Raw genomic sequence first — 24,465 nt, 5'->3', positions numbered from 1 at the left:
AAAAATAAGTTGAAAAATACTTTTCAATATTTTGCTATGTCATAGAAAATGAGCTAGAAACTAAATTGCTAATATTTTTTTTGAAGTTTATTAAAATAATGAGAAACAAATCTTACAAATTAAAAAGTTGAATGAGAATAAAATTAAAAAAAATAATTTCATAAATTATCTCAGATAAAATAAATAACAATAAAAATAATAGAGATTAAATCTAATAGATAAAAAAGTTAAAAGATGATGAAATTAAAAAAATTATAATTTTATAAATTATTTCAAATAAAATAAATAACAATTAAAATAATGAGGATCAAATCTGATAGATAAATTTTTTTAATTAAAAATAATAAAACAAAAGCAAATAATAATCATAAGAATGAGAACTAAAGTTGATATAAAAATCAAATGCTAAAGGATAAAATTGAAAAAAATATATTCAAAACAAAATAGATAGCAATCAAAAGTTTGAAAATCAAATTTGATATAATCAGTAAATAACATAACATTTCTAAATTTTTCAAAACTTTTAGAAAGTGTTTTCCACCCAAAATAAAAGGAAAACACTTTGCTAGAAACCAAGTCAAATGTTTTTTGACTAAAAAGTATTTTTCACTGACTAACTTTTCTAATAGCAAATAAACACAAAAAAGTTTGAAACGTCATTTTCAGAAAATCACTTTTCATGAAACAAACAGAGCCTTAGGTTCTTTTCCAATGTCATATGATATTATTTTAGTGGTTTATCTTTATTTGTTGGGTTTTGTATTTATAACAATATATCTTAAATATCTTATTTCACATGTCAACCTTTTATTATCTCAAAATATATAAAAATTGTTCACATTATTTATTTTAATTTTATTTCATCTTTTTAGTAAAAATATCACAACTTAATTTAATTGTAGAAAATTTTTGTTTCTACAAATGTCTCATCTAGACAAATTCACTTACACTTAATAATAAGTGAATATATTAATTTTGTAGTTGGAGTATATTTTATGATTAAAATGTGATTTGATTATATTAAATTTTCACAGTAAATTTATATAGATATATTTTATTATGAAAATAAAATATAATTTTTAAAATTAAAAATTTAAATATCAATTTTGATTGATTTTTATTTCACTGAAGTGGTTACATGATATCTTGTTCTGCAGGTCTCATCATACTGAATATCAACTCAATTCATTTATGATTCTGACTAAAATATATTAATTTTTTTTTCTTGTTTTGGTTTGTGTTCCCCCATCCTTTGTTAATTTCATTCTTTCCTGAAAGAATTGCCAAGAGAAAGAGGAGAAGGAGAGATTTGGTGCTAGTAAATTATAATTCCTTCCTTAACATGTAGAAATAGGAAAATCCTTGTAAAAGAAAATTCAATAACCCATCAAACTAGTTTTGGATATTATGTACCTCACCTCTTTTCTTTTTTATTTGAGGTTCCACATAAGTTGTTTAGGTGATTAGGATTTTTTATTATGTTCGATGATAACCGTTTCTCAACAACTGTTGTTTTCTCGTGGGATTTGGTGTGTGAACCATTTCTCAAAGGTTATGGTCTTTGGTGAACTATTAATCAATAACTGTGGAGCTTGAGTTGCCATTTCTCAACAATTAAGAAGTTAAAAAAGTCATTTATCAATGGTTATGGAACTTGAAGAACCGTTTCTTAATAGTTATTTAAAGGTTTGTCAATCAATGATTGTGTTGATTAACAATCATCGGCTACTACTTTTGATACTTAAAGGTTTGTCAATCAATGATTGTGCTGATTAATGATTAGTACTTAAAAATGAACCATCAAATTTGGATGGTTCATAATCTCTCTTTTCATACGCTAGAGCACCACTTTTCTTTGGCTCTTGATAAATGTATGTTCTAGAAAAAAAAAAAAAGATATGTAAACATCATTAGACACATATCATTAAACAAGTTTCTGTGTACACGAACCAGCCGATGTTCTATTCACTAAGAAATGGTCTTTTGAAAGCATTAAGCATTTAAGTTTTTTTTTTTTTCATTTGGGACTTCTTGTAAGCTTTTTATGGTCATGGGGGTTCATATCAGGAAGTTTTATAACTTCAATCCTTCAACATCCTTTCTAGTTAATTTATTACAACTTGACCACCAAAAAGATGCTAGTGACGCTACTTTTAAGGATTTCTTCTCAATAACATGTTTTGACACGCTATGAGTCGATCCTCGAGAGGGCACATATTTGAGACACTATTTTTGCATCTTTTTTTTTACGTATGAATGGAAAATGAACGTTATCTATCATTTCTATAACCTTTGGAATCCTTCTGCTAATACAATATCTACCTCAAGTGGAGAGGAGTCTGTGTCACTTCAGTGATTAAAATAATCTAATGGTATTTTTATTTTTAGCACTTTTCATCATGAATTCATCCCTTTTATTGATGAACTTAATGAAGCTAGTAAGAAAAGAGGTTATTTTCTTCCCAAAAACTATAAATATTTATTTATTAACTTTTGTAAGGAATGTGAGACTATTAATGTTAATTACATGATGACTATTCAAGATTTGATAGATTTCTAGTTCTGAGATAACCTAAGTTATAAGGTGTTTTTCTCTATGAATCAGAATGGTTAGTCTATTAAATCCAATAATATTACTTGTCCTATTTCTTACTACTAAATGATAGATTGTAACCCTTAAGTCTAAACTTGGCATTTCATTATAGGACCAAGTTAAGATATCTCGACACTCCATAAAAAGTTCAATGTAATCCATTTTTTTTAGGTGATAAGTTTGCATTGATGAAGGTCATACATGGGTTTTCAACGGTGCCTAAGTTAACCTCTTTAAGTTCATTCACTATAAACTTATTTTTTGATTCGAAGATAGGCAAAGCCTTTTCAACATCTTCTTCAATTAAAACTCATCATTATCATCCTTTTTAATAGTGATGTGATTTGAAGTGAGATGCATCATTTTCTCTTTTTTCTTTTCATTAAAGGGTTTTATGATTACTACCATGTATTTTTTGCCTTTTAGTGTCATCTCAGTACTTACCACTTATTCACATTGTCTCTTCACACGTGAAGATACTTTTCTATAAAGATCCTTTTAACCCTTAAACAAAGTTGGTTAATAATCGAGTATGTGTTTATCATCTTTTAACTTGGATGATCTAAGTCTTGTGAATATTGATGTTTGTTTTAGAGTACTTCCACTCTTTTGGGTCCCAATCCTTTCAAGACTAAAGCACAAGTCATAGTCATACCAAGATAATCCCAAATTGAAGCTCTAAGAGGTGTAAGCTAACTTTGCTATTTGTCATTCACTTTTTCCATACTTATATGTCATGAAGCCTTTTTTTTAATCTTATAATAAAGTGGCGTAAAAGATTTGCATCCAATACCAACCCTTGAATTTTTTCTAGAAGTTTTTTCTCTTTTTAAACCTTTTTAGTCTTTGTTAGAACTTGTTTACCTTCAACTCGAGTCATATCATCATTCTTTGCTAATTTATTAATATCTTTATGACCCTAACCAGCCCTGATTAAAAGTTTATAAGTATTGGAATCAAAGTTATTCACTCATTTATTGGAGCATCCTTCGAAATTCACAACCACCGACTCAATTTGATGAACCCTTTCAATAAAGGTTTTGAAACCTTGGTCAATGTAAGATTAGTAGTTGACATTGTCAAGTATTTTAGCCCCTTTGTGATCTTCTCTCTATCCTTAGTAATAGAAGATTGACCTTCATTTCTTGTTAACACTAGGATATATCAGAGTATCATAGCTTTACATGATACTTTATTATCGATAAAGTTTTATACTACCTTTTTTTTTCTTTTATTCTTCACTGGATGAGTCATTCTTTTATTTGCAAATGACTTATGCTCCTTTAAGCTCTTAGAGTAAACTCTCCCCTCTTCTTGGTGATTAGGTAGGGATTATAGTTCTTCCATCATAACTAACCTAAAATAGAATTTTGCATTGATAGGTTTAAGCTATGGTAAATAGTTTAGTATTCACCACTATCTTTCTCACTTATCTATTTTGACAATACTTAAAACATTAGTGGAGCGTGAAGAAGATGATACCATTTTTATGTATCGATAATCATTCGAGTAGCGTGTTGTAAATAGTTTTGGCATTTATGACATGAAAAAGAATTGGACTTTGTATCTTTCATTTGTATCTTAAGTCTTATCTTTCTCATGGTGTTTTGTTCTCCTTGATTAAAGCCTTGAATTATAAAATGACTTAGAAAGAGTTTCTTCATAGGAATCCCAAACTCTTTCATGGTTTTAAGATTATCCACCAAAATACAATTCACCATCTTATAAAGTAACCTTTTATTATAAAAAGGGGGCAATTATAGAGTTTTGATCTGAGTAAAAGGTCTTCATCATTAAAGGATATCTTTATTATGTATACAATATGATGAAAGTTTAGAGAATCATCATGGCTTCTTTAGTATGAATTCTCTCTTCATCAACTTGATAGCAAGCAACAAATACATTTTCCATCCTTCAAACATTTGGATTTCAAGAACTGTAAGATTTATTTTACCTTTTCTTTTCAGTTTATATGATGAACAGCTTGTTTTCCTATGCTTATTTCCTATGATTGTTTATTTTAATTACTAGAGTGGACTCTCAGTTGTTATTGTAAACAATTTATTGCTAAGTTTGCTATCAGAATTGAAGTTATAGTATATAAACTTGTGAAGCAACTGAGATTAATAGTTGTGGTGGATCCAGATTATTAATTTTAGAAAAAAATATTCAGTTAAATCTAACATGAACTGCGTACAATTATGTTGTCTAGATTAATCAACTTTTCTAGTTCATAAGGTTACCATTGAATTAAATTACTAATGCGAACATTGTGATTGTTATATGGTTAGGGTTAGTTATATGATAGGTCTGCTAACTAACCAATATTAAGAAAATATAAATGTTTAGAATATAAATTAAATTCTAATTTCTATAAGTGAATATCTGCTTGAAACCAATGTTTGTTCTATTAATAGTTTTCTGATTTATTTAATTTAGCTTGATTGTTTAATTTTATTATAACCTAGATAACCTCAATCCCTCCCCTTTTCATTTGCATATAGCATAAAATATAAACTAAACCTTACTTGTGGGATTAATCTTTTATTTACTTTTTATTTTTTTATTTATTTAAATTAGAGTAATTAATTTATATAACCGTGAAATCACATCACATAAGTAATTCAATTAGTTTTGAGCAATTATGCTTTTTTATTATAAAATAATTAGTGATTATTATTCACTGTATTAACGTGATGTTCTCTGATTCCACTTACACTTTCTTTGTTCTCGTGGATCGTTGTTGATTTCAAGAAAACCGGAAAAATGCTATTAATAAAAGTCTATGGGCAGAATTGTACAGATATTCTGTTGGCATATTTTGTTGGAAGAATTTAATGTGAAATTGAGAAATCATTAGTTTTTCATTTTATTGTTAAATGTTTTTTTATAACATTTTATCTGTTCATTGTAGATTATTATAAAAATCCAACTTAGCTGTTAAATAAATTTCATCAGCAATAATTTGCTTGATTATGTGCTAATCAGTTAGAGGATCCACTAATGGTACAGCAATAATAACTTTGAAATGAAAGATTAATGTAAGGAATAAAATTATATTATTCTAGTTTAGGTTCGGTTTTAGATTCGAGTTGAGTTGGAATTAGGTGAATATGCAAAACCTAATCAGGACAGGTTCGAGCATTAAAAATACATGGAATTAGGTTATGCATATGCAAAACAGGTTATGAAAATGTAAAACCAATCAGGACAGATTCGAGTATTAAAAATACATACCCTGTTGGATCAGATTTGGGTTCAGCCATTCATTTTCTGTTTGGATTCATTGGTGTTCGTTGTCTTGTAAGCCGGACACCCAAAAACCATTTTTCCCACTTTTTAGCCGAAAGTGCAGCAACGCTGGCGACCACATCAGCATTGCAGGCAGCAATGTGTCATCCAATCCTTTCCCGTATGGCCATGGTTACCGGAAAGGGACCGTTGAAGAACTTGGCCTACCACCTTGCTGATCCCGTCAACAACTTCGGCCCGGAAAACGAGCTAACAAAGAGAGTTATTGTGTTTGGATTGTCGGCTTGTAATGTAAAGAGACCATGATTTGAATCTTGCATGCCAAGAGTGCATAATAATCTGTATGGTCTTTCAAAAAAGGAAGTCGTTTTCCTCCTAATTTTCTGCTTCGTTGTTTTGGCTACCACCTTTACTACTATGAAACTCGTACATTTTAGGATCAAGCAGGAGCAAGGCACAGGAATTAACGAGATAATTATGCAAAATGAACAACCAAAGACAACCAGAGCAACATTTACAAATTTTCTTAAAGATAAAACCAGAGCAACAGTGAATTTTCTGATGTGTAGTGTCATATCTCCTATGGCATTTAAGTATAAAGTACAATGAGGGCATATTAGAAAGCCAATTTGATACAAACTTGTATTAACTATAATAGAGGATTATTTTAAGACCATGTGAATGTTCTAATCTATATTTAAAAAAAAAAAAAAAAAAACCTTGTGTTAGCATCGGAAACTCTCAAGATGTATGTGCTTGTTAGCTGGGCTGCCTCAATTGTAACTCTATAAATCCACACCCCTGAATCAAACTTGACTGAATTGCATCTCCACAGAACTCGTAAATTAGGACTGCCTGTTCTTACAATATTTGAGCTCGATTTGCTGCCACCCTTGCTCTGGCCACTGACTTCAAGTAAAGTTCTTCATATTGCGATGTTGACAATTCCCAACTGAAATCCATGCTCATGTCCTTCTGAACAAGCTGCTGCCAGACCTCGGTATTGTTTCTATAGTAGTTAAATGCACGATCTAAAGCACTGTTTACTCCCTGAGAAATTATGAAATGCATTAGGAAGCATTATAATAAGAAACAACCTAAATGAAAGCTTTTACCAAGAGTTGGATAAAATTCAGAGCGGGTATGAAAAATAAAAAGGCTCATAATGAATTCTAGTTTCATAGAGGCCAGTGAAGCAATGTAGTAGCTGGTGAGAGCATTGAATTGATAGCTCAAAGCCTCACGCAGATGCCACATGGAAAGCAGGGATGATATACAACTAAATCTGCAGCTCTAGTTATTTACATGTTCATCAGGAGTCGAGAATGTAAAGCCATTCCGAAATTGAGGCGGCACGGTATCATCATCAACATCAAAAACACTGCAGAATTAAAACCAAACGTCAATGCAGTGATGCTCTAACAACCATAATAACATCAGATCGCTGGAATTATGTCAGAAATCGAGTACCCTACCTGTCATTTAGACCACCAGTTTTTCTTACAATTGGTATGGAACCATATCTCATTGCTATCATCTGCAGAAGTTTTAAAAAAAAGTACATGAGGAAAAAGTTCAGGTGTCAGCAATTAGGTATGATGGTAATATGACCAAAGGGCTCTGTTATGTAGCCTGAAGCCTACTCAACCAAAAAAAAAAAACACATAAACATTTTGGTTTACATACATATATACATTTATGAAAGAAAAGGTGAAGCCATTTTGTTGTAAAGTTAATAATTAGTCATCCACAGTCCAAAGCACAAAATTTACAAATTAGCTCATGTTTGCCAGATTTGAGACATTTTTTATAGGTTATATCGATATTTTCATGACGTATCATTCAATTAAAAGTGTAAACAAATGCACTCTGGCTCTTCGCCTTCCCTAAAAAATTAAGGGAAAAGGTGTTGATCATACCTGTGTGAGGCCACAAGGCTCAAAAATCGATGGGATGATAAAAATGTCAGATGCCGCAAAAATGGAATGGGAGAGAGATTCATCATACTTCAATATCAGCCGAATGTGATGATGATTCACAAAATGGTTAGCAATACCCTCAAATTCCCTCTACAAAATAAAAGGGAGAAATAAAATGTTAATTAGTAAATAGAATATGAGAACATAGAATAGATAAAGGATATGGAAAGAATGATCAAAACTAATGTTTCAGTGTCCATGAAGGGCATTGTAATCCCAAAATTCTCAAAAGCCCAGCTAGATAAATACATTTATCTTTATAGCATTATGTTTTGAGGATGCATTGCAGATTTGTCCAATATAATGTGCAAAATTTTGGATGGTACCAGTGAATTCATAGCAAAAAGGAAAAAAGCATTACCTGAATATGTGCAACTGGGCTTGAACCAAGAAGTACAAATTGTCCTCCCAGCTCCAGTGTCCGGTATATTGCATGTCTAATAAGATGCACACCTTTCTGTGGCACCAATCGTGTTATGCAGCCTACCTATTCAAAGAATAATGGAATAATTTTAACAAGGTAAGTTGCATCATTATAAAGTAATGATAAAAGTATTCAGAATGTTCCCATGTCCAATATGATGGCATTATGAACTATGTCATTCCCTCGATATGCTAGACTAAGAATATCCCTCCCAAATCTACTCCCATATGATATCGGGTACTCTGGAGATAAAAGAATGCCCATGATATTCCAATGCAGACTACTTCACACAAGATAACGAAGTGGAGCCCATTTGATACAAGATCAAACTTGATTTTACTTCCAATATACATTGAGCTGAAATAACAGGAGGTAAAATTACAGGCTAATCATGAAGTTTATAGTTAAAGATGGCACTGCTCAGCATAGTATGATCAACTACCCCAAATAAAACAATATAAATGGGAGGAAAAAAAAACTGGAGGTCCATGCAGGGTGTTAAGTGAAGGATTTAACAAAGAAACTAAGATGTTTCTCAAAAAGGAAAAATAATGAAATCTTCCAACCCAAAGGGGTTTAATTAGCCATCCTGGTCATCTTTCACCAGAGATAATCTGATTTTTCATAGTTGCTAACCCACTAAAAAAATAACCTTAGGATAGAACATCTTTAGAGGAATTTTGTGGTTGTCAAAATTTACTCTCAAACATATAGCCCATGTTCCATGTACCCTAGGTGATACACAGTACACTAACAGTACCAACAAGTGAGACGATCCATATAACCTTGTCATTCATTGAGGTAATATCAATGGAAAAGTGTTGAAATCTGATAGGAATAGGTGGATTGAAATCAAATACTTTCAAAAGAAAAGGAAAGGCGATACAATGCTTCTACAGTAAGATTACCATTGGTTGCCTGACATCTGCATTAGAGAGCCCAAGAAATTTTCTTAAAGCTATTTTGTTTTCAGTTTTCCCTTGAAGATCATTAACATTGTACTGGACTTTGAGAAAAGTATCAGTAGCAGGATTCCATGCATCAGTATCAATTCCATTAAGAATTCCAACAAACTTCTTGGAGTGAAAATTAAGAGTTGAATGGAGACCTTTCCCACCCTGTACAAGACAAGTTGAAGTTGTAAGTAAAGCCTTCAACGAAACACAACAACTATAAGAAATTTTCAATAATAAAAAAATAAAACATTAAAACATTTGATTTTGCTTATCCAAGAAAAAGAAAAGAAACATTTGCTTCAAACAGACTGGCAAACCATATTATACCCCATATCATTAGGCTTTATTCCAAAATAGAAACCATGGTGAGAAACAAGCTCATTAATTTATGTCTTCACACACTCATTAGGCTTTATTCCAAAATAGAAACCATGGTGAGAAAAACAAACTCATTAATTTATGTCTTCACACAGCTTAGCTTAGGCAGACCTGAAAATAAATTGGGAAGATGCTAGAAACTGGGATATTGTATTTCATAACAATATGGATATTTTTCATCTGAAAGACGGTAACTCATGAGGATTTTCATTTCCAGCCTTGTACCCTATCAGTTTACAAATTCCTTTCATACATGCATGGATACATGTGTAAAATAAGTAAATTCTTATCAGCAAAAATTAAGACCAAAAACAATACTTCTCTTTTTTATCTTTTAGTGTCCAGAATTAGAAGAATTTCCAGTTTCTGAGCTATGAAAGAACAATATGGCTATTGAAGCACAAAGATTCTATGATTGTCATAAAAAGCACGGTCTTGGCTGGTTCCAGAAAGCCCTACCACATTACCTTGCACCCATTATTCTGCTTAAAAAGCTTAGGATATGTAACATAACTTGTGTTGTGATTTTATAGGGAAAGCTTTGACTAGGTGTATAAAGACTCCCTTCCCCTCTCTCCCTTCCACACCTTGCTCCTCTCCTAAATACTCCCTCCTTTCCCTTCCACCTGCTCCCAAGTCTGAAGTGAGAAGTTTAAAGCTCTATCTTGTCTTATTTTCTCCAATGGGAGATAGCTTGGCAGAGGATTCTAATTGATGATAATTTACAATAGAGATGAGAGGTCATGATCAATAGGTACTTCAGTGTCAAGTTGTCACTGAACCTATGAAACCATTTGGTTCACATTGTGAATGGGCTTAAAGCTCTATGGAAGTTTTTTTATGGAGAAGTGGCCTTCTATGCATAATGATAGATTCAGAAATTGCATGTGTTTTATGAAGGGTAAGGATATAAATCAGATTCTTTCCATGAGTATTTTTGGTTCCTTTTGAAAGGAAAAAAGAATCTGAGAAAACAATCCTCTCTCGCCTCTTTTAATTAAAAGTCAAGTCGTTGGTATATGGGCAGTCGGAAAAGGACTTGTAAATGTTGTTTATTATTTATTTTTGTACTTAGTGCCCAAATAGGTAAAGTGAACTTAGGAGGCAATCTATCTTCAAGTAAGCGTTTAATTTGAATCAAGAAGATCGTAAGCACCTGCTTTTCAAGATGTCTTGCCCAATCTTATCAGGCCATCCAGCACAAATGCAAATCTACTGAAAAAGATCTTTTTGAAAGAAAAGAAAAGAAATGAAAGAAAGTTTCAATATAGTTAGAAAAGCTCCATCAAGTGAACATGGCAAAATGTGTAATCTTATTTTTATAAAGTTAGTTATTAGAAAGTTTTCCTTCCAACAGAAAATCAGGACATGGACTATGGGAAACAGACTATCCCAAATATACATGAACTAAGAAAGTTTGGAGAAAAAGTAAGAATCCATAATTATATATAAAAGCAAAAAGGCTATACTAACTTGTGCTTGAAGATACCATAATATAATACTAATATTGTAACATACTACAGTAAAAATATGTAAATCCAATCCCACTCTAATTAAGAAAAGGACTGTTTAAAATGAAACTGAAATTGATTTCTTTTTTATTTTTAAAAAAACATGAAACTTTTTCATAAGATATAAAAAATGTCATTTCAATTTCTAATTATACTAACAATAAATTAGTGCAATTTTTTTAACGATTATTATTTCTAAGAGTTGTTATTCTAACCATAAAGGATTAAAAGTAATTCAATTTTGTGTTTAAGAATCCAACAAACTAATTCAATTATACCTTATCAAACTTGATGTGAAAATCAAAGATATATAATAACTATTCAAACTTATGTAGTTATAAAAATTCAAAATACTCTATTAGAGACTATAAAAACTTTGCTATAAAATAGTTGAATAATACGTGTGAAGCACGTGCCAAAAAAAAATAGTTCTACTAAAATAGCGTGACAAATCATTTCACATTGCACGCAGCATTATGAAGATTCAGCGCCATAAGATTTGGGACACCACTATAATAAACATAATAATAAAAAAACAGGCTGTTCAGTTCTATGAAATAAAGCACATGCCATTGACAATGGCATAAATGAAAAGAACATGCAATTGATTTTTCAATAGTAATGGTAAACCCTAGAGAACTTGTTGAGGTTGTGGGTGACAAAAGGATTGTGATGGTTGTGTAGATGGAGGAGAAAATACACAAAGCAAAACAATGTTCTACCGTTATTTTTCTTTAAAGGAATCTCATATCCACGTGAAAAATAATTGCCATGCCGGATCAAAACAACACTAAGAAATTCCAAATTATTCATTCCTCATGTTCATTGTAGTGCTTCTTAAATAAGGACCAAATTGAACCCAATTTTGATTCAGTTTGGATGAAACTGACAAAATATGGGTGGTTTGGACGAAACTGAAAAAATAGGGGTGGTGCCTGTATACTTCACTATAAGCTGGTAGGATAAACATGCATCCACTTTTTAGCAGATCATATAATTCTTTCTGAGCTTTACAGCCACATGCTACTTGGATCAATTGCAAATAAACCAAAAAACACATATAGACATCCTTCAAAAATTTCTTGTGAATATTGCCACACCTATAGGAATTTGGAACTTTTCTTGCTGAAACATAATAACCAAAATATTTTTAACTTAAATTGTACACTGCAAAATAACTTGCAAGATTATTTATGTACTTGTTTAAGAGTCTAATATCACTTGAATGTTTATTTATGTGCCTTTTAAGAACTCTAATCAAATGTATGAAACAGAATATAACAGATCACAATGCCCATACCTCAGCAGTCCGCACCTCTTGTGCATAGGTAGGTGATACTGTTGTCACAATGTTCGAGAATACCACTGCACCCTGAACAAGAGAAAAATGTGAGAATAGAAGGGTGATAGCTTAACAGGATTGACCCTGTAACGTGCAGAGTAAAATAAATTAAACTTGAATAAAGAATTGTGATACCTTGACAGGATTGACCCTATCATGTGCAGAGTTGTCTTGCATTCGATCTGGTCTATTCAGCTGATGGACATCAAGTCCACAAGATGCCAATTCTGATGCGGGTGCAGTCCCTTGGTACTCAAAGTTGTGGCATGTGAAACATATTCTGGCTGAATTCAACCCTTTTGGGGCATATAAATCCCAATAGAGTGGTGCCTGAAATGGCAGTAAGAGAGAGATTATTGTTGTGAATTCTGATCAGGTGCTGTAAAAGAACAGTAATCTGTGATGAAAAAATTGGATTGGTCATACAACAAAAGCAGTCTGCCAGTCATGACAATGAATTATATCTGGTTTTTTGCCAGATTGAAGAAGTAACTCAAGTGCTGCACGGCTGAACAATGAAAAACGTCTGAAATCATCATGCTCTCCATAAAATTGTCCTCTCCAAAAGAACTTTTCAGGGTGCTGAGGCTCAATAAAGTAAACTGGGAGACCTGCACCATCAAAACTGATATTGAAATGCAACACTAAAGTTCATGCCACAGCACAAACCAAACCAATATAATCCAAACCTTCAACTGTTCCGACCCATATTTTATTTTTGTATAATTTTCCATCAAAATATGATTCCACCACCACATCTAGGGCCTGCACCAGCAATCAATTATCAAAACGATTGTAAACATTATTAAGATATACCAGTTACTTAAGCAAATATTTTTAACATACCCTCAAGTTGTGAATCCGATCATATTGCATGCAATCATATTTAGGCAGAACAATCTCCACAAGGTGTCCTCTCTTTTGTAGTGCCTTACATAGACCAGTCACAACGTCTCCCAAACCACCAACCTGTAAAGCATAAGTAAGTGAATTATGTAAATAAACCAAGAAAATAACAGTAATAACAAGCCTACAACAAGAAGCATACCAACATAAGAGAAGAAAAGCAAAGGCGACCACAACAAGAAAAACTAATAACCTTCAATAATCTAGAACCAATATCCAATTTTGTGCAGGATAACATTATGGTACAACTGCATCATTTGAAGGAAACTGCATACTACTAAAAAAAGTACCAAAAAGGTGAAAATCATCACCACAAAAACACATCGTTTTAATTGAGTGCTCAGAAATCATTTCGCAGCTATTTGAGACTTCGAGGGAGTATTGATGAGATATTGATACCAAGACACCGAAGAAGTCTATGAAGTGTCTTGCAGGTATCAGGTATGTAAGATTCATTTGATAGTTAAAAGTGAAATAGAAAAAAGGGAAAATTAATTAGAGGACCTACTCACAAGATTTTCTCCCCTTTTCTTTTCAAGCCAAAAAAACTTGTCCAGGAAACTCTACCAATCAGTACCAACTATCTAACTTATCAGGTGATCTAATGATATGAAAACTGAAGACCTTAATTTAGCATGTTATGGTTATTGATTCATACAATAAATATGAAACTATCCATGTGATAATAAATACTTCAAAGGTTGATAACCTTGCCAACCCTCACATGACCTGTAAATGAAAACTAGAGTCAATTACTGTGAGAAGAAGGTCATGCTATCAATCAGAATTGTGAAATTTTTCCCAGCTTGTCAGAAACAAGCATGTTTTTTTTTTTTTTACTTTGAATGGCCAGTTGCAATAAATGATCACAAACAAGCTGATTGGAATTTACAGCTAGAAGGGACAACACAACATGGCCAATATTACATGGGAATATACAAAAAACATAAACTGAAAGAGGTCATCTAAGTTATATTTCCCTGAAAGACATATCATGTAATGTATAGCATATTCATCTGAGACATTTACACACACACACACACACACGAAATACATGACATGAGATTGACAAGCTGCTAAGAAATTAGCAATCCCAAAACAAAGTGACTGAGTGAAACATGTATGTTAAGCTCACCTTGGCAACTGGTGCCATCTCTGCTGCAATATGAATGATAGATAATCCAGAACTGAAGATCAAGGAAAGGGAAAATCAGATAGTAAAGAGATAATCGGATAGTAACGGCTAATTCCCAAAAACATTCCTACTTAAAATTGTTACCTTTTGGGTGATGACGTCAGCTTGAGAAACCTAGACACAGCTTCACGTTCATTCTTTTCTCTGCTTTCCATGTATGCCTCGCAAATACGCCCATCTCTCTTCCATACCATTTCTCTCAAAAGCTTTGCATCATCTGTAGATATTTTCTTCTCGAGCAGCCAGCCATCAATTATGAGCAGTAAATGACTCCAAAATTCCCAAGGCATATCATCTATAGGTTCATCCAGTGCCCTTTTATTGCTTTCCTCTTTCAAACTCTTGAGTGTATCTTGAAATTCTTGTACAGAATCTTGATACAATCGGACATAAGAATGTATCTCTTCATCAGACCTCTGGAGGTGCTCCTCCAATAGTTTCATCTTTTGCTGCATTAGTTCATTATATTGCTGCAACTTTTCTGATGATAGCTTATAAACAACGGCTTCTTCCAGGGATTCTTCCAATTTATCAACCTTCTTTCGGAGATCCTGGTTTTGTTGCAACACAAGAATAGCCTGATCTGCTCGCTTGGTTGCCTTATCTAGCAGTGCTTGCAAAGTATCCACCTTCTCCCATAAGTCCTTGCATTCGACTTTTAGACTAGATAATTTTGAAACATCTTCCTTAGAAGCTATTAGTTTGGACTCCAGGTCTTGCAGAGAAGACATCATCAAAGAGTGTTGCTTCACCAGTATTGCAACACGTTCATCGGTATTCTTGACATTACTAAGCTCTTCCCTGAGTGCTTCTATATCATTTTTCAAAGACATATTTTCCGACCTCAATAAACTAAGCTCCTCACTAAGAGAATGAACACTGCTATTCTGAAGTAGAGTGTTATTCTGAAGTAGAGGGGCTTCCTTATTAAAAACATTGTTTTGGCTCTCATACAGATCAAACACACTTCTGTCAGTAGCACCCCTCTGAGCTAGTTCATTCCTTAGTTTCTCCAGCTGGGCTTCCAGGAGTTCCACACGTATCTTTTCTTGAGCGGCAACCTTCATCTTAGCATCATTTTCTGCCAATCTCATCTCCAAAACATTAATTTCTCCTTGCAACTTGTCCTTCTCATGAAAAATTCTTTCAAGTTCATCAAGTGCAAAAACCCGAGCTTTGTTCAGAAGAAGAGTATCTAACATACACATGTTACCAATGAATATAAACACATGCCCTCCTTACTTGGAAGTGTTGAAACTACAAGCATTGAGGAATATAAATCAAGAACAGAAGAGAAAGTCATCCTACTTTTCTCAGCATTTCTTATCATGCCTATCAAATCTTCAAGTTGAATACTTGAAAGTTGCTCTCCGCCACCCATGTTTACGGCCTGGGGGGTAGAAGATAGATTATTTAATTTTTTTTGAAACAAGCCATTGTCTCTCATTCAAGTAAATCAAAAACAAGAAAAGTCAAACTAAATTGAGGAACAGATTTGAAATCATAGACTTAATGTGAATTCCACACTTGAATAACATCCAGACAGAGTAACGGACCAAAACTCAAGCATCAAAGTTCCAGCATGGATATCCTAAAGTGCATGGAAGCCCTAGTCACTTAAAAAATATAAACTACATAGCCTAAGAACAGATTGTGAAATACTTTATTTTCTTAAGGAGCATGGTAAAAAGGAATACCAATTGTTTCATTTCATCAGATGCACTTGAATGCTTCTCATCTTCCTCTATGTTAACATCAATAGCCTGAGAGAAACCAAATTAAAAATAAATAAATAAATAAACTATATTACACCGAAGCAGCGATCAAAAACAAATTTGCTAATACGATTGCATAAGTAGAGAAAGAAGACCAAAGATTTGGCTTCTTGGGACACGGTAAGACGTTGTGGATTCTGTGCATCAGTGAGTTGCTCAATCCGCTCCACATCTACACTAGTACTACTTTCCGAATCTACGAGAACGCTAGCGCCAGTAACATCATTTGGTACAGCACTAAACACCTTAGGAGGGGGTTGAGGTTGTGGTTGTGGTTGATGACTCTCGGAATCCTCTGTAGAAGAAGATTTCTTCATTTGTCTACGCTTATAATGCGAGCTTCTTTCATTCAGCCATGCATCAAATTATTGAAATCAAATTAATAATAAAAACCTAACAGTAAAATTAAAAACCTAATTGAGAAGCGTGGTACGTACCTCGAGTTGCGATTCCGTATTCTGAAAGAGGAGGATGAGAGTAATCGATGACAAGGCAACAAGAATCGAACATTTGTATGCTTGGGATCATTAGTGGTAGTGGTAATAGCATTGCAATTTAAAGCAGTAGCATGGCGATGGCTCAGAAAACAAGTTGATAGTTTCGTTGCCATTCTGTGCAGAAGAAATTAACAAGGTTATTTATTTCCAATAAGCAGCAGAGTTTTTAGTTTAGTGTACGGACTCTACTCATTATCCGTTGCTTGGCTGGGCTGGTTTCTGGAGCTTTCGAATCTTTTTTTGTTTGTTGTTGAAGGAAAGGAGGAAGATGGATGCGTCAAGGTGACTGGAAGTGTTGAAGGATGCTTGTGATTTCCCACCAGAGGGAAGGGAAGCCGTGCATTTTTTTCTTTTTCTTTTTCTTTTTCTGTTTTACTATTATTATTATTATTATTATTATTATTATTATTATGGGGATTATCTTCATCGAACGGTGGAGGATTGTGGGTCCTTTGAGTGACGGTGGGGCTTCGATTTTTTATCCTCTTTTTCAGGTGGTGGTCATTGCTTCCTGCATTCATTTCATGAATTTAAAAACGATATTTTAGTTTCGGGCGGTGTTTCGGATTCCGGTCTGATTATATTTTTAAGAAAAATTTCTATTTAATTTTTTTATATTTATAAATAGTTGTAATATATTAATATCAAAATTAAATTTTATCAAATTAATTTTTTTATATTTATAAATTGTTTTAATATATTAATATCAAAATTAAATTTTAAAAAATAAATAAACATATACTATTTTCATATATTTTCAAAAAAAAATTATTTTAAAAAAAATATTCATCACATTGTAAAAAAGTACACTAATTCAAATGCACTACACTTTATTTTTAAAAATCACGTGAAAAAACAAAAATGTTATTATTTTCAAAATAGATACATGTTACATCAATAGCCAACAAGCTAGAAAAACCAACGAAATCTTAAGCCCACAAGATTCAAAATTGATAACCTCCCTTGTCAAATTATTTACGTTCAAAATAAATAAATTTGACATTACAAAGAAACATTAAGGATGGAAGAAGGTAAACACAAATTATTTTCATAATAAAAACAAGCTATCAAGCCAGCCATTTTCTTGAAAATGTTAATTTGTAGTATAATATAAAAATTAACTTACTATAAAACACAAATAATATCATATGATCCATTACATATATTAATTAGATTAATTATAAAAACAAAAATCAAAAGAATTAAAGAAATATTTAATTGGCTAATTCTAAATATAGTGGTCGAGCAAGCTTTGAGAATTTCTTTTAAGATGATATAAGCATAAAATTAAATTCAAAGAAAAATCAAGTCTTGATCAATATAATTGAAGCAAGAAATATAGATGTTTAACATATACCGGAGCTTGAATGCACAACTACACATTAAAAGTTATAATTTTCAATCTAACTAAAAATTTGAATAAAAGTAAAATTTTTCCATAATATTTTAAAAACCTTATTTTTTATAAAGTTAAAATTTTATGACAATTAAAAAAAAAAGTATTCTGATAAGATTTAAAAGTTACTTTGCAAATTAAACTTTGTTTATATACTTTAAAGTGCTCTTGAGTTAGTTTAGATTTGGGTTATAGTTTCAACTTAGTTTTCCACTAAAGTTTATTTTGTTAAACTATAAATATATTTTTTAGTTTATAAGTTATCATAACCCAATGATTATTTAGAAATAAACTTGTGAGAGAGAGATTGTTCTTACTTTTAGCTCTTTATAGAACTTTCAAAAGTTATCAAGATTTCTCTTTGTAACATTCATCCTTATTCCTTTTATTCTTTGTTCATTATAATCACATGTTAGGATTTTCATCTAATAACTAGGGTTTTTTGTTCAAGCAATCATTGTGTTAATATCTTTTTAACTTAATTTTAGCTTTCATATATTATGTTCAATCTTGATTATAAGTTCTAAGGTTCTTCCCCTTTAAATTTGCATTAGTTGGTATCAGAGCTATGCTCTAAAACCAAGTTCGTTATCTTTAATTTCTTGTTTTGTTCTTGTTTTCTTTTTGTTTCAAGCTTGGATAACTATTCCTCGCATCAAGATCATTATTTCTATATGGTAATCAATTCTTATTTTTATTCTTTAAAGTCAACATGTCTTGAATTAGGGATTTTCTACATTACTAATTTGTGATCTCTTTAAAAAATATGAGATTTAATATACAAGATTTACAATCTATCAAGTATATTTTTTTTTTAAAATAATCTTCTAAATAACTGCATCTTGCATTGAAAATAAAAAAAAATAGAAAAGAAATCATAAAAGCAAGTCAAGAAGTTCAATCTTGAAAATGTTTTATTGAATTATTCCTTAAGAAAGTCTTTGTAATATTTTGAAATAAAGAAACAAATGTTTTATTGGAAATGACAACAATATCCTTAAAAGCGTAAGTTTTATGTAAATGGATGAATGCCTTTTTAGTAATTAAACAAAGAGTTGGTAAGTATAAAATGAAGAAGAAAAAAACAAAAAAAAAACAATGAGAAAACTCAGATTTAAAAAGAGAGAACCATAAGAAGAAGAAGAAAAGAAGAAAAGATAAAGGAATAAGAAGACAGTTACAAAAAATAAGTTTAGAAAGTAACATTTATGTTTTGATGTGTATAATTGTTGGTATTAATTAAGATTATAAATTTGTTTAAGATTAGAGTTTTGAAGATTATGTTTTGGGTTTGATTGATGAGCTAATTAGAATATTATGGATTAATTGTTATAGGTAATGGTTTAATTAGTTGATTTTGAAATATTTTGTGTAATGGAAAAATCTAGGTTTAAGGTTGAAGATTATGGAATTTTAGTTTGGTCCATCAATTAGTGAAAATTATAGTTTAGTCCTTGAACTTTGAAAAATCACAATTTAGTCCCTAGAGCAAAATTTGATATTCTAGAAAGAATTGAGGATAAATTATGGGCAAAATGTTAGTATAGTTATGAATTTATAACAATTTTAGTTTAGTCCTCCAATTTAGTAAAATTACAATATAACCCCTAAAAATCGGAGAAAGTTCCAAATTAGTCCCTAGTTTTAATTTCAGATTTTTAGATTGGTTTTGATGAATAATTGAGGTTTATTGGTTAATTATTACCAAGTTTTATGTTTTTGATTCCTTATAAATTAGATTTTGAGAAACCGTTTAGTTTTTGGGTTTTCAGGAAAAATAATAAGTTTTGTTCGTAAACATATAGGGCTATGAGTTAAACCCTAAGTTAAGTGTATTAAATAAATTTTACATTATTTTTTAGTCTATTTTAAGTATGCATGTTTTATATTCAGATAATTCTGATATTCTACCTACAGTACATCAACAAGATTGCCATCATATTTACTTTTATGTTATTTATACTTTTGAGTGATATGAGTAAGTAATTTTTCATATGCTACAGGGTTAATATAAATACTTGAATTATTAATATGGAATTGATTATGCTTCTTGATAATTTTTAAATTGTTATTTATTCCTTATTTATGATTAAGTGTGGTCATTTATTGAAATTGAATCTTTGATATAAACCATCATGTACTTCTAAATTGATAGCTTCTTATTTGATTGATGACATGAGTTGAGTCTTAAGATACAAATCTATTTATGTGATTATGATATGAACTTATGATATGTCAATTAGAATATCCTTGCTAACAAGGTAGTGTTATTCTTTATACATATTGTATATGAATCCTAGTTGGTCGGGGAGTCTCCAACTTATGGTGACTGATCATCCCACAATATGGAGCACTGTGCTCATTACATTTAAATTTTCTAACAAGCCTTACTGATATACTTGTTATAACTTATTTGTGAAACTTTTTTGTAGAAACCTAAAGCCAAATTTGTATGCATTTCTCTATCTTATTACCTTGTATATATGTATTGAACATTATTTACTACTAAGTTGTTAAACTTATTATCTTGTTATTTATCTTTTTAGGCTTATATTTTTATTAGCAGATCACTTTTGTTGGACTTTAAAATCTTCTCTTTTAGTTGTAATTATTACCTTTTTTATATCTAATTAGTGCTCTATAATTATGATATTTATATTAATTCTTGTATTAATATAATCAATTTATATTATAAAGTTAGTTATGTTATCATGTTTCATAGAACTCTATTTTGTTCATGTAAGGAATAAGTTAATTTATAAGTTTGAGTTCATATAAATATGGAATCCTGAAGGATAACTTTGTCTATATACCGATCATGGATCCGGAGATCGGGTCTTGACAATCATTCTTAATTAATCTTTGGAGCTTTATTTTCTTAACATAAGTCAAAAAGTTCAATCTTAAATATGTTTTGTTGAGTTACTCTTGAATTCATTTTCATTTCTTGTTGTCTTTGTTATTTTGAATTTTTTTTTTTTGTATTGATTTGAGTTTGTTTGTTGAGTTTTCCTTATTCCTAGTTTCCTTATTGTTGTTTTTTTGTTATGTCCTTTTGAATCCATTGGTTGAACGTTATAATCTAAAATGTTTTTATTATTTTTGTTTAGTTCCTTAAAAAACTAAATATATAAGCTAAAAGGGGCAAAGGCAAAAAAGTATGAGCTTGACATGACCAAAAGATTGATGTCTTCTTCCAAGTGCAGGAGTGTCGAAGTAATATATAACTCGGCAAGACCAGGGTCGAACCACAAGCAGGTTAATTATATAAATTATAAACAACAATATAATACAACAACAATAATAATACTAATAATAATAATACTAATAATACTAATAATAATAATATTAATGATAACAATAATATTAATAATAACAGTAGTAGTAGTAGTAGCTGTTGTTGTTGTAGTAGAAGTAATAATAATAATAATAATAATAATAAAGAAAATGAAGAAAAAGTTGATGAGAACTTTGAGATGAAAGATTAATGTGAGGATCGAATAACAACAACGACAAATATCAAGGTTAGAGGATCCACTAATGGTATTTCAAACAAGTATAGTATGAACTCTAATTACTCAAATGGAAACCACATACAAAGAAAGTTCCAGTTGGATTATAAATTGTTAATATGATTATATTAGTTATCTTCTTCAAATAATGATAATACTTGTAAATGTTGTCAGGCATTTATGATTATAATTTATGTTAACAACAAATTAAGTTTCTTTCATAGCTTAGGTGTCGGTTATATCATACAGTATGGGATATAAAAGTGTCAAGTATTTGTTGTGCCAAGTGTTATACAACATAAATATAGATTAATTATTTAACAAGTAAAGTATTGAAAGTAAACAAGATAACAAATACAAAACGTGTTAGTATCAAACATTAAGGTCCATATTAAGTTTACATTATACTTATTCTTACACGATTAGTGTAACCTTTTCACCTTTACATAATAAACTTAACTAAACATAATGAAAGAAGGAAAAATAAATAAATAAAATAAGAACATAAATAAGATAAAAGTTAACTAAGTAAAGGAAAGGAAAGGAAAGGAAATGAAATGCATAAACTTGATATTAATGAAAGCAAAACATAAGCAACACAAAAAGAGAAAGCAAGAGTATGATATTGATCTGGAAACCAAAATGCCTAAATGCATAGCAAATGCCTCCTTTTATAGGCTAAAATTTAGAACTATTGATTTGTTGACTAATTGTTGATAGGGTGGCCACATCTTGACTTGGTGGTAATTCTTATCTTATCTTGTCTACCCAAAACATTACTGATAACGTTAGAATTGGAACCACTTGAAAACATGAAAGTTCTAGGAAATTGTCTCAGCTTTCCAAGAAAAAAATTGAGGTCATTTAGACTTCTAAAACTCCAGATATAGGCTAAACACTGAACAGTGTTTGGGCTGCAGGACAGATTCGGACTTCTTCGTTGTTGCTACAATTTAGACTTGAAAATGATCTTTTTTAAAACAGACCTCTAAATGAAAATTATAGGCCTATGTCTTACCTTTTCATCCATATAAAGTAGACCTAAATTCGAGATCTATAGCTCTAGATATGACCCAATTACCGAATAGTGTTCCAGTTTGGACTGCATCAGCATCTCTTTTCTAAGTTTGGCCATCTTTTTGTCCTTTCAATTTCAGTTCTTAAACTCATCAATCAATCCTTTCATTTATGTGATAAGCATGTATTTAAAATGAATATTTATCATAAATTAAAGGTATCTTATATTATTAGATATGTCATTATAAAGCATGCTTTAGTTAAGGAATTACTAATACTTCAAGTGCAAAATGATGATATAAAACCTTGATAAAAATACGCTTTTAAGTACCAATCAAGAATATTATCACAAAAAGCTAAATTGTAAGCAAAATAGATGTGGAATGTCATATCTTTAAGTATAAATACATATAGGAATGTGTGAGGATTATTTACTAATATGTTTTTTAAATTTGATGACGTCTTCCAAAAGAGAGTCTTTACCTAAGAAGGAGAAAAAACACTTTTTTTATTTCAAAAGCTATGCAACAATAATTTGAAAGGATGAATGTGTTGTTTAGCGAGGTGAATAATCAAATAAATAGATAGGATATTGTGATTGCTAGTTTACAAGAGAGGTTATTCTAAAAGGTTTCTTATACTAAAAAGCCAGAAAAACATACTACCAAACATGTAGATGAGTTTGCTAAAGAGAATAGGGATGATAATTTGGATGAACTTGATCAAGCTTCATTTGAGCAATGAGGTATAATTCGACAAAATGGTATTTTTGGTAAAATGAGATTTCAACATCATGAGGATTTTTACCATAGAGAATCTAAGAGAAATATTACATTTAAATATGGTTTGGATAGGAAACTCAAGAGTGTTAAGATGAAGATTCTTGTTTTCCAATGAAAGAATGATACATAAGCTTACTTAGAGTGGAAAACTAAAGTGGAATTGATTTTTTTATTGTTACAATTATTTAGAGGAGAAAAAGTAAAATTAATTGTGATTGAATTTATTAATTATGTTATTATTTGGTGGAGTCATCTTGTTTTGAGTGCAAGAAGGAATCATGAGAGGCTTATCGATCCATGAGATAAGATAAGGCGATGTACTATAAAAAGATTAAGGTAGCTATAATTTAGGCAAATATAAATAAGGGTATGGAAGCTATCATGACTATATTTCTAAATGGTTTGAACCGTGAGATAGAGCATATTGTAAAGTTACAACACTATGTAGAGTTAGGAAAATGAAAAATGAGAGAGAGAGTTATTAGTTTGTCAATATTTTAGCCATAAAAAAGTCTTTCTTGTGCCAATGGATCCCTTTTAATGAGAGGAATTCCATTGATGTATTCTTTAGGCTTTATATTGCCTGAAAAAGTAAATCAAATCTCAATTTTTTTTGAAATCAAGTTTGTTTTGTGTTTTAGAACTAATGTTTTCTAAATTGTAGACCACAAATGGATTTTTAAAGGCCTCTAAAGTATTATTTTTTAAAAGTGTTTTCAAGTAAAATGCTTTAGGGTCCAAAATGTTGGACCCTAAAATTTCAACAACCACTATGGTTGTCTGAATCTAGATTCTTGAATGAAGTGTCATCTATTATTGCAAATTACAAGTTTATTTTTTTTAAAAAAAAGATGCGCATAATATGTCATCCATCCTTATGAAAAAAATTACTCTAGCTCATGGACCTGTGTTTTTAGGCTAAGATGCATTTGGGCTAGAGTTTCTTATGA

General features: G+C 30.9%; 1 protein-coding gene across 3 annotated transcripts; it reads right to left on the bottom strand.

Moving 5' to 3' along the window:
- Positions 1-6,335: 6,335 nt before the first annotated feature.
- SS4 (starch synthase 4) lies at positions 6,336-17,190 on the bottom strand. 3 transcript variants are annotated; one of them, XM_011009212.1, is made up of 18 exons: positions 16,993-17,189; positions 16,749-16,922; positions 16,407-16,653; positions 16,234-16,299; positions 15,845-15,926; positions 14,621-15,731; positions 14,477-14,528; positions 13,282-13,404; positions 13,125-13,200; positions 12,862-13,046; positions 12,571-12,765; positions 12,394-12,465; positions 9,157-9,366; positions 8,186-8,311; positions 7,765-7,914; positions 7,321-7,382; positions 7,151-7,226; positions 6,336-6,895 (listed from the first exon to the last, which is right to left on the bottom strand). In XM_011009212.1, the coding sequence occupies exons 2-18, from the start codon at positions 16,919-16,921 to the stop codon at positions 6,707-6,709; spliced, it is 3,195 nt and encodes a 1,064-aa protein (XP_011007514.1). In that variant the 5' UTR covers position 16,922; positions 16,993-17,189; the 3' UTR covers positions 6,336-6,706. The 3 variants fall into 3 exon arrangements, with proteins under 3 accessions (XP_011007514.1, XP_011007516.1, XP_011007517.1); XM_011009214.1 differs by having other exon boundaries at positions 16,407-16,650; positions 16,749-17,190; XM_011009215.1 differs by lacking the exons at positions 15,845-15,926; positions 16,749-16,922; positions 16,993-17,189 and having other exon boundaries at positions 14,621-15,793; positions 16,407-16,422.
- Between the last annotated feature and the right edge of the window lie 7,275 nt (positions 17,191-24,465).

This window comes from Populus euphratica, unplaced genomic scaffold (genome assembly GCF_000495115.2).
Source record: "Populus euphratica unplaced genomic scaffold, PopEup_1.0 scaffold395.1, whole genome shotgun sequence".
NCBI classification, from domain to species: domain Eukaryota; kingdom Viridiplantae; phylum Streptophyta; class Magnoliopsida; order Malpighiales; family Salicaceae; genus Populus; species Populus euphratica.
The sequence above is the reverse complement of the archived record's forward strand: the minus strand, read 5'-3'. Positions and strand labels throughout refer to the sequence as shown.